The 12,082-nt window shown below is 37.3% G+C and overlaps 2 protein-coding genes across 3 annotated transcripts in view; one reads left to right on the top strand and one right to left on the bottom strand.

Annotated features, from left to right (window-relative positions):
* Nucleotides 1-12,082, top strand: part of GDAP1 (ganglioside induced differentiation associated protein 1) — a 357,570-nt gene that overhangs the window by 311,010 nt on the left and 34,478 nt on the right. The gene's annotated exons all lie outside the window — the stretch shown is intronic.
* Nucleotides 1-12,082, bottom strand: part of JPH1 (junctophilin 1) — a 56,530-nt gene that overhangs the window by 40,009 nt on the left and 4,439 nt on the right. For both annotated transcript variants that reach the window (XM_087706938.1, XM_014053128.2), the window contains exon 2: nt 11,326-12,082. In XM_087706938.1, coding sequence (XP_087563064.1) covers nt 11,326-12,082 — 757 coding nt within the window. The remainder of the gene's footprint in view (nt 1-11,325) is intronic.

Raw genomic sequence — 12,082 nt, 5'->3', positions numbered from 1 at the left:
ATTGCAGCATCCTTATGATCATGGGATCAAAATTTTGATGTTTGGCAACAGATTCGTATTTATGATAGTTTCAGTGTCCTGGGGTCATGTAATCGTCTTTTGTGACCTTTTGACAAAGTCAAATGTGGAAACCAGATTCACTTATGTTACTAACTTATCAGCTGCAGTTATTCACTTAAGAACTGTGGCAAGAAACGTGGTATAGTGACCAAAGTTACAATGGCATTGAAAAAAGTGACTGATTACCATTTTTCACACTTAGCAACCATTTTCATACTTGGATTGGATTGGATATATTAAATTTATAGGCCGCCCAATCCTGAAGGATTCCAGGCGGCTTACAAAAAATAGATTTTAAGAAAATTTAAAAACAAGCAGAGGAAACAGATTAAAAGAAACACATCATGCACCCAGTCTAATCGGGGCTGGACCTCAGTCAAGAGGTCAACAGCCCCAGGCCTGCCGGAATAGCCAGGTTTTAGTAGCCTTTCAGAAGGCCATGAGAGTGGGTAGGGTCCGGATCTCTGGGGGTAGTTCATTCCATAGGGTCAGAACAGCTACAGAGAAGGCTCTCCTCCGGGGAGCTGCCAGCTGACATTGTCTGGCTGATGGCACATGGAGAAGGCCCACCCTGTGCAATCTTATCGGTCGTTGGGAGGTGTGCGGCAGAAGACGGTCTCTCAGATATCCGGGTCATAGGCCATGTAGTGACCGTTGCAGCATCCTCATGGTCACACGATCAAAATTTTTGATGTTTGGCAACAGATTCGTATTTATGATGATTTCAGTGTCCTGGGGTCATGTAATCGCCTTTTGACAAAGTCAAATGGGGAAACCAAATTCACTTATGTTACTAACTTATCAGCTGCAGTTATTCACTTAAGAACTGTGGCAAGAAAGGTGGTATAGTGACCAGTTACAATGGGATTGAAAAAAGTGACTGATGACCATTTTTCACACTTAGCGACCATTTTCACACTTAGCGACTGTTGCAGCATCTTCATGGTCACGTGATCAAAATTTTGATGTTTGGCAACAGTTACAATTTATATATGTAAATTGTAGTTATGTTGAAATAAAAAAAATATTACAATACTATTTTTGCGTTGTATGAAAATTTTTGTTGCTCCATCTAAAAATTTTAATCAAGCGCCACCCCCCCACCCCCGTCAAAGGTGTTCCTCTTTACCAATCTGAAAATCTGGTCACCTTATAGATGTATTATCTCTCCTATTGGTACTTTATTGTTTCATATTGCTCCAATCCCTGAATCAACGGAAGGAGTTGATGAACTCAAGGTGAAAGTTCTTCAAGGTAAATTCATACAGAGGCAATTCCCCAGGAACCAGATTTGCCCTGAAACTTTAGAAAATATTTAAGGTTGCATTTTTTTTTGTCTGGCCTTTAAATATTAAACCATTTAGGGCAGGGGTGGATTCCTGCCAGCATTACTGCCGGTTCGGTGCATGTGCAATTTGTATGTACGTCTGATGTGCGCTCCGCACGTGTGCGCAGTTATCTGTAAATAGGTCTGTGCATGCACAGAACATTAAAAATATCAAAAAATAAACATGTAGCAGCAGCCGAGGAACTGGTTTGGGGGCGTGGAGAGCCTGCCATCCCTACAGATTTGGCGATCCAGTCACAATTTCCACTATCAATTCACCCAAACCGGTGCAAACCGGTAGCAACCCACCTCTGATTTAGGTTTTGTTTTTTGAATTAATTTTAACCTGTACTTTCATTTAAAAAAAGAAATCTTTTAATTTTTGTTAGCGATCATGAGTGCTTAGGATGGAAATTATCAAAATAAGTAAATCTGGACATAGTTCAGACTGGGTCCTATGCCAACTGGCTGTATGAGGACTGTCAATCAAAGCATAGCCAGCAGGATACCTCTTTTCATTCTATACTGCAGAGTGAGGAAGGAATTGAGGAGAGGTGGTTTTGTGAAAACAGACAAGAGCTCAGAATGCCAATCTAGCAAATGGGAGAGAAACAGGTTGTCAACATATTTAGAGCTAGAAAGACAAGTACTGGATATAGCTAAATCCACAGTATGAAGGGATGTTGTTTATAATTTATTTTAAGTTATTTTATAACAATTAATTCACTGCTTAACATTAAATAGGGAATGTGACATCCAATCTTTTTCCTGTGTTCTACCTGGTTATGGCATTCACAGATTCTGCATCTTAAAGGATAGTTCACAAAAATCCAGAAGACTTGTGACTAGAATCTAAATAATTCTTGGATAGCCAAAATATTGCTATATTGGACAATTGCTTTCATCATTTCTCCATCAAATCCATGCATATTTAACTCTTTTTACTGCAGTGCTAAATTTCATTTATAAGTGAGTCACCACAAACTAATCACATGGAAAACTTTGGCATAATGTAATATTAAACCCCCAGAAGGTTGAATAAAGAAGTTTAGAGTAATATGCTAATTAACTTCATGCTTGTGAGTGAAAAACTGTCTTTCATTTTGATTATTTAAATTTGATCATACCTGCACAAAAGTAATTTGAGTGACTCAAAAGCAGCAGGGACTTGTCATCAAATATTACAATATAGAATGTTCCTATTTATGGTGCCATGCAGTTACATTTTTTCTTAAGACAATCCATTCCATTCTTCTCCAATCTTTGCTCCTTCTTCAAATAGCTACTGTACTGTGTAATTCCAACTCTTTTGTGATTGTGGATCCTACGAAAAGTCCCACCATTTTTAAAGACTTACAGGCAGGTATTAATTTATGCCCATCTTGCTCTGCAGCACTTTTTGGGAACTGAATTTCAGCTGCCGCACACCCTTGCAAAAATATATGACACACAATGTTGTAGCTTTGGATGGAAGAAACACCAGAAAGAAAATAAACACTTACACTACCAAGTGTTAAGAGACCAACATGCATATGGCTATCCCTTAACATAATCTTGAAATTTCAAAACTTTAAACTGACTTTCAGAGTGGAGATTAAGAACTGTTTTAACACATGTAAGTATAATAATCCCATTATATCTCTGAAATTTATGTAGTTGGAAAGCAAAGAGAAAAAAGCAAATAATAAATAATGAGTTCTGTTTGTCTAAAGACATTACTAGAAAAACCACTGAAATCTTAAACCATTAAGACTAATGGTTTGATAATGTTATTTTGCACAAGGTAATAAAAAGCAGAGCTGAGAGTTCTTGAAAAACATTATAAAAATTATAGTCTGTCCTATTGCTAAAATGTGAATACATTAAGTACAATATAGAGTCAAATTTCTGAGATATGTGACTACTAGTCACACTAAAAATATATCCACTAATTGTACTATAACAATGCTAGAATTTGAATAGAATTCTATTATTTTAACTATTTAATTCCACAAATCCATTGGTATAAATTGACAAATCTTTCATGACTTTGTTTATAGATCATTCAAGAACTGGATTTTTTACATGTTTTGCTTGTTCTTGACATTGTCCTAGATGCACTGTGTTAAATGCGCTAATGTGGTTTACAAAATCAGGCAAAACTGTATTAATAACATCAGCACTAGTTGAATGCTATTCCTCTGCATAATGTTCATACTGCAACTATAATAAGTAAAGCATTTTAATCATTTGTTTGGCTCTACTCTTGAAAAAGTAACCAGTTTAGTTTCTTGCGTCAAATAAAACTATCTTGCCAGCTTAATCCATAGTGGAAAGTTGTTTGCTCTACTCTACGCGTAGAATCACATCATTCAGCAGAGTGAACTACTAACAGTCATTGAAGGAAGAGCATGAAATAGGATCTCAAACAAAATGGTGGAGGATGCTGAAATTTGTTCACAACTAACTCCTATAAATAATCAAAAACTTTTTAAATCCCCGAAAAGACAGCAAGTGATATTTTCCCTTGCAGAAATCACTAAAATAAATATATAGAGATAGTTAGCATGAGCAGCTTGGCTAGTGCTACTATGTATGGATTGTAAAATTCCATATAATAAAAAGATATAAAAGTCCATTTATATTTTTGCTGTCCAAATATTTGTCCTACAAGTAATTTGAAAATAAATTATGCAAAATTGCAAAGTGAATTTGTTTCATAGCTCATCTGTCTTATTAATGACAAAATAATGTCCATGATAACTATGAGACTGCCCACAACACTGATTGTGCGATCAATTCTGGTACCAGTTATGTGATATTCAAAATCTTCTCTTATTCACTTTTCCTTTTCTGGATTGTTCCATTTTTTCTTCTTTATCCACCTGTCTCCTATGTGCTTTTTGCCATTTTATTTTTAAAAAAAATCACAAATCCTTATAATCACTAAATTATCTGATTGTTACAAGATATAGTCTTTTAGACTATCCTGGAACCAAGAAAAAAAAAACAGGTGGAGGAGAGGCACTTCATTGGGAGGAGGATAATGCAGTGACTGCACCTGGCATAGACTAGACTAGGGTTGGAAGGCATCTTTGGTGCTTCTAGTCACTCTTTCTTCATAAATGGTCTACTATAGGGGTGTCAAACTCCTGGCCCGCGGATTGGATGCATCACGTGCTGGCCACACCCACGCCCGGTTTAGCGAAGTGAAAAAAAGTCATGATACATCATGTGACAATGCCGTGACCAAGCGACTTTGACACCCCTGGTTCTACTACATACCCAACTCCAGTGTTACTAGAACTCGCCTATCCTCACAATGGCTGATTAGATTAAGTATGTTTCATTATGTTACACTATTGCACTCCTCTTGCATTTGTTGAATACCAAGAGAGCAAGCAGGATCAACCAGAATTGCAACTTCATTTCCTCAGCTGATATTAATCTCACTTTCAGAAAGATATAGACACCACTTTGATGCACAACAAGTTACAGGTAGTCCTTGACATATGACCACAATTGAGCCCAAAATTTTGTTGTTAAATGAAATATTTGTTAAATGAATTTTGCCCTATTTTACAACCTTTCTTGCCTCAGTTGTTAAGTGACTCACTGCAGTTGATAAGTAAGTAACCTCATTGCTAATTAAATCTGTCTTTCCACTGACTTTTCTTATCAGAAGGATGCAAGAGCGGTATGACATGACCGTGGGACACAGCAACGGTCATAAATAGAAACTAGTTGCCAAGCATCTAGACTTTGATTGCATGATCATAAGGATGCTGAAAAGGTTGTAACTGTGAAAGACGGTCATAGTAACTTTTTTCATTGCCGTTGTAACTTTGAAAGGTCACTAAATGATTGCTGTAAGCATTCATCAACAATAATACAAAAAACCTATCAAACAGAAGTGTATGTACAATTTTAAGTGATTTTTTTTTTCTGATAAGTATTAAGAAATTAGGGACTTTCTTGTTAGCGCATTATTTTTGCAGCCTCTGGGCTAACAAAATATAGCAATTGTCATGCATCCCTTATGAGTTTTAATCTGAGTACTCTGTTCAAAAACATGAGATAATATTAACTTGCATGTCCAACACTTGGAAATAATACTCTTCTGAAACTGTCTCCTTTGTCTATTACTTATTCAGTGTTAAAGTTGTTGGAGGAGGATGTAGTTTTGTGGAGACACGCTAAAAAGGCTAATTAAGAAATGTATAGTTTCTACTAAAAAGGACAGAAATGGTTGTGACTCATTTTATTTTTGTGAATGCTTCTTTAAAAGCGTGGGCATCTTCACTTAAGCCAGTTATATGGTCCATCATAAATTAATTTTACCCTAAGTATTGATGATATAACATGCCAATTATAAAGTATCATAATCTTGTACCATCTGACTTATATAGGAGGCATATGAAAATATTGTTTCCCAAGCTACTTTAAGATTCATATTGTCCTCCAATTCCACTGAAACTGTACAATTCACAGAAACTAATCTTGAAGGACACATTTTAAGGCTCCTTCTTCTTTTCTCACAAAGCTAGTTTCTGCAAATCTCTAGTTGCCACTGAATTTATGATCATAACTGGGTTTTGTAAGTCATGTCTTCTTTCTCTAGCTAGTATAAACATTGGTCCTACTTTAACCTACAGTCAAACATGGATATCTAGTCACACCATATACACAAGTCTGGTGTGTCTTTATCTAGTGCAGCCAGATTAGCAGTGAATGAGTGACTTGTTCCCACCAGGCAAATGTGCATATGCAGCAAGTACAAAACTTGTGAGGAAGCTAGAGTGGGTCAAATTAAAGTAGAAAACCAGCAGACAAAAATTAAGAAACTCTTTTCACACCTTTGCTTTTCTGCTTCTCATGTTCTTTTTCAGATAAGCTTTTGTTTAAAGAAAATCTGGGTTTGCTATCTATATGCAATAGTTCTCAGTGTGATTTAGGCTCTATTAATACAGTGCCAGTAATATAAGCAAGCACTTGCAGCATCCACTTTAAAGGCAGGCATGTCGGGGCTGATCTGTGTGGCAAGCAGATGTACATGAAGAGCTGACCATCCAAAATTCCTTGAGAAAAGGTCTTGGCATGAAGTGTTGAAACCGACAAATGTCTTAGCAAATGGCCTCTGTAACTAGCAGCTTCTGCACTGCTTAGTTACTAATTCACTGCCATTAGGACACAAAAGAAAAATGCTACTTCCATATACAGTACAAACTACTGTGTTAGAAGACGATAGATTTTTTTTAAAAACCTTCTATAAAAACAGGAAAGACTTTGCTTCTTTTGAAAGGGAATTCCAAAGTATGGCGCAGACCTGATACATTTAAAAGTCACTGTCTTTTCTTGATTCATTTTAGAATGAAAGCCAAAACTTTAAAAGATGTTTTGGATTCCAGTTTTAGGCTCTGCTCCCGAGCAAATTTCATCTTGTGTTTATTTTGTTGTTCCTTTGATGCCAGACAAAGGGCTGCACAATTCTTATGTCATCTTAATCTTTTTTTTAATTGTCGCCTTCAAATTAATTTCATACGGTTTCCTAATTAATTTTATATCTACTCTTTTAGTTTCTGCTTTTTAAATTGACTGGTTGATTTACTCCTTTTGGTCTTTATGTTCCACATTAAGAATTATTCAAATTGATCTGGGAGTCAGAAAAAGGAGAGCTTATTCATGTATCTGATTTATGTTTGCCCATTTAAAAATCCAGTTCAAAATCCAGTGGGGGGAAATTATTTCTATTTCATCCACTCCTTATTTCCCACTTGAAATTGGTATATAAAAAAACTGAGATTCACAATTGGTAGACACAACAATGTTTAATCTACACTGAGTTCAGTCATTTTTATTCATTCTATTTCTGTTTAACTCATTATATTTGCCTAGATGTTGAACATGAGAATAATATGGAAATGGTATGTTGCAATCTTCTTCCAGAATGTATTGACTTCCCTGTCTAGCCAACCAAACTGGTTTTCTGGCACAGTCTAACATCCACATTCAAATCAGGTCAATCCTACATATTTTTCCAGATCAACCAAAATGTTCCCATAGTCTATTAGGTTTTTGTTGGTTTTCATACAGTAGCATTATAAGGTAAATGTTCCCCTTGCACATATGTGCTAATTGTTCCCGACTTTAGGGGGCAGTGCTCATCTATGTTTCAAACCCGAAGAGCCAGCGCTGTCTGAAGATGTCTCCATGGTCATGTGACCGGCATGACTAAATGCCAAAGGCGTATGGAACGCTGTTACCTTCCCACCAAAGGTGGTCCCTATTTTTTAACTTGCATTTTTACATGCTTTCAAACTGCTAGGTTGGCAGAAGCTGGGATAAGTAATGGGAGCTCACTCCGTTACGTGATGCTAGGGATTCGAACCACCAAACTGCTGAACTTTCTGATTGACAAGCTCAGCGTCTTAGCCCCTGAGCCACTGTGTCCCATTATAGTAGCATTATAGAGTTTGTTAATACTTATTGCTTCTTGCAATATTTCTCAATAGATAGTCCTTGAGTTACGACCACAATTGAGCCCAAAATGTATGTTAAGTGAGTTCACCTGATTTTACGACTTTTCTTGCCACTGCGGTTAAGTGAATCATTACATTAGTTCAGTTAGTAACATGGTTGTTAAGGCAATCTGGATTCCTCATGGACTTTACTTGCCAGAAGATTGCAAAAGGTGATCACCAGACCCCAGAACACTGCAACCGTCATATATATGAGCCTGTTGCCAAGCTTCTGAATGTTGATCATGTAACCATAGGGATGCTGCAAATGGTTGTAAGTATGAAAAATGGTCATAAGTCGCTTTTTTCAGAGCCATTGTAACTTTGAATGGCCACTAAATGAACTGCTGTAAGTCGAGGATTACCTGTATCTGTTTCTTAAAATGGAATTTCTTAAAATCTTTTCATTTGGAACATGAGGAGGGGCATTTTCACTTCTGAGAGCCATATAGATCAGGGGTCTCCAACCTTGGCAACTTTAAGACTTGTGGACTTCAAGTCCCAGAATTCCTCAGCCAACTTTGCTGGTTGAGGAATTCTGGGAGTTGAAGTCCACAGGTCTTAAAGTTGCCACGGTTGGAGACCCGACATAGATACCAGGTTGGTTATCAGGTGTTGTAAATGTTCAGACGTAACACTTCTTCACTGATATATAATTCAATTCCTTTCTTTCCAATGTCTACTGTAGAGTGCTGATATCCTGATGCCATTTGTGGCAGGAAACCAGTAATATGATCCCCACCAGGCAAAAGATCATATAGTGCTTGATTTCATGCTATGAATGGCAGCAAATTGCCTCCCCCTCGTCCAGCAACCAAATCGCTGAAGACTATTTGCTCATAATGTTCGGCTGGCCAACAAAGAAAAAAGAGCAGAGTGTCTCTCAGACCACATTTTTCTGGTGACTGAAGATCAAATGTAACACTGTGCTTTGCACAGATGAATTAAACCTGCCTCACTGAGTACAATCATTCACATGATGAAACATGCTTTTCAGAGGGAAGCTACTGGTTTCATTTTGACACCTTTTGGGTTTTTTAAAAGAGGCCAGGAAGTATGATTGAAAAAGATTGAGGCTTTGAATATATTTCTAGGTTAGAAGTGATCCAGCAAATTGCATAGGAAACTGACTTTCACTTACCAACTGATAATTAAGAGTATTTAAAAATTAACAACATAAATGTATTTTTTTTAATTTCCAAATACAAGCTCACACACTACACTTGGTCAGGAAAAAAGGGTGCACAATTAATTTGTCATCTAATAAAGATAACATAATTCTTGAACACATCACATTATTTATTTTTAATTAATTAATTAATTTTAACTTTATTTTATATATCAATTTATATGGACACCAATGCAATTCCTGGTGGCTAACAAGAATTAAAATGCAATATAAATACCTGGCTAAATTAACAAAATCAGGAAACACCATTCCTAGCTGAGTAATAAAACACACTATATCCTAGCATGGGCTTGATCCTGACCCAATGTCAGGTAGAAAAAACTGGATTAAGGCAATCCCTCAAACACCTTGATTCCACACCATGCAGGTTATAACTAGCACCTTGAATTGAATCTGGAAAAAAACTTGAAGTCAGTGGAACTTATGCAACAGAAGGTGTAACCTGATCAAAGCGAAACATCCACAAAATTGCCAATGCTGTGCATTCTGGATCAATTAAAGCTTCTTGATGTTCTTCAAGGACAGCCCCATGTAGAATGCATTATAGTAATCCACTCAGGAGATGATCAAAGAATGAGTGATTGAGTGAAGAGCCTTCTAATTCCCTAAAGGTACACAACATGAAACTGTGTGAAGGTCCCTTAAGCTATGCAATCCTGTGCGAGCAAGTAATGTTACCAAGCACTTCTTTATAAAGTCAAGCTATTATAGCAATAGCAATAGCAGTTAGACTTATATTATATTGTGCAACAGTATTTATATAACCATGTACATTCAATCTCTAGATGCAAATTTAAAGCTGGTTTTTACAAGACAAATTTACTTATACCTGTGCTAAATCCTCTCATTTAAATAGGAATCTTCCTGATTCAAACCTGCTACATGTACAGTGAAGCCACACTTAAAAAGTATGGCCAATAGGGTTTATTTAATCCAAATGTCAGAGGTAAGTTGCACAAAATGATTTTACATAGGTACCATAAACATATTACTACATTTTACACTGCAGAATGTTTTTTGCCAAGATTACAAGTGCCCATACTGGTTTTCCTGAATTTGTCTCCATAATTCACCAAATAATTATTTTACATCTGAACAACAAGTCACAGTTTCCCAAACCTATTTGAAAGGTTTACCTTCCCATTAATAGGTTTTACATTCATGCTAACATAATACAAAAGTTACCCTGCAAGAGAAGATATTGAGGAAAAAAATACATTTAGCACATCAAAGTAGCAATTATACAAAAACTGTGAATTGACCAATATGAGCTACGAGAAAATACTCAAGAAGCTTTAAAAAGACTAGGCCACTGATGGTTAATGTTTTCTGTCACCATGTGTCAATCTGCGTGCCAGAAATGGCACGCCGAACCACCCGAACATTCTTTTTTTGGCTCAGGTGCGGGCCCAATGAACAGCTGTCATGCACATGCATGCCGAAACGCTGCTCTTCCTGGTTTCAGCGCCCCCGTGTATGAGCCGGCCAACTGGCTGGCGTGCATGCGTGTACCGGAATGCAGATGAGGAGCCAGCAAGGGTAACATGGCTCTATGTGCTGCTTTCGGCACGCCTACCATAGGATTGCCACCATGGGACTAGGCCATTCCACTGATTTTAAGGACCCCAAGTGTAATTAAATCTGAATTTAAATCTTTGCCTTTGCCTTTGTATCTTCTTTTCAACACAATTATTGACAAAAGTATAAGATTAAAAATGCTTCACTTAAGTATCCAAGTTGTTCATATGACAAATTACATGGTTGTCAAAAAAAGTATTCTTTGATTTCAGCATAACCAGTACATCCCACATAATCCCTTAAATAAGTCTAATTCACACCAATCTTCAGAATCCTTCAAAGAACACAGGCTAGGGAAGCTTAAGAGAATGTTCAAGAGACAAAAAAAAAAACTTTAATCAAGTTATCAGATACCCCCTTTATCTTCAGTGTCAAATGCAGGTTTATTCAGAAAAAGAAATTATGCCAAGAACCAGTGCGGGAGAAAAATGCACATGACTTAGTTTCTAAATAGATGTATATATTCTAGAGTGTCAACAATCAATGCTGTCAATATTGTGCAACCTCATTTCAGCATGATTGTACAGCTTAAACATTTTGACCCCCTTTCCTTCTTACTTTGATATCCATTTTGATTGAATCAAATAGGTTCCACACACAAAAAAGCATCAGCTATAATTCCTAGCTATGAAGATCTTTCTAGTCTGTGTCATTCAAGCCAAGAATGAACCTACCTGGAAGCTGCAATTTCCACTTTAGTTCTAGCCATGGCAGCTGCTCGCTGGGCACCTTCAAGTGCTCTCTCCACCTTTTCTTTAGTTTTTGTGTTCCTTATTGGTATAAGCTGCTTCCTTATTCCACGGACCAAAACATTGTTTTTATACTTTCCCTCTTCCTTGGTGCCATCTGGAAGCATAGTACATCCATACCCATGTCTCTTGTTGTTTAGCCACTCGCCTTCATATTTCATACCATTTGAACGCTCACTAATACCAAAGCCATTACGCTTGTCATTCTTCCATTCACCCATATAGGTTTCTGTGGTGGTAGCATCAACGTGGTCTTCTACTGGAGAATAATCACAGTCCATATCTCCAAAACTAATGGTAGAATTGGCATCACTAGAACTAATCCTGCTCATGGCGGCATCACTCCTGACAGAGCTACGTTTGCTAGATATTGATGATTTCGATTCAGATTTTCTAAGTTTTATACTACCAAGAAGAGATCCTCTTCTGAACAGGCCTCCTTTTTTCTTACTACCAACACTATCGGGATCACTGTGAAAATTCAACACAAACCCTCCTCTAGTTCCAGCGGGACTGTCTGCAGTGATATCATGTAGAACAGTGCCATTGCTCTGCTCGCTACGGAGTGAAGCTAGAGATGTCCGGAGGGGCGAACGGATCACAGTCGCCATGCCATAAGGAACACTTTGCCGCATGCCATAGCCGTGTCTCATCCCTCCTGTCCATTGTCCCTGGTATGTAC

This window comes from Thamnophis sirtalis, unplaced genomic scaffold (genome assembly GCF_051295495.1).
Source record: "Thamnophis sirtalis isolate CommonGarterSnake01/CBP01778 unplaced genomic scaffold, rThaSir2_p1.2 scaffold_2, whole genome shotgun sequence".
NCBI lineage: Eukaryota > Metazoa > Chordata > Lepidosauria > Squamata > Natricidae > Thamnophis > Thamnophis sirtalis.
This window is presented reverse-complemented; position numbering and strand designations above follow the sequence as displayed.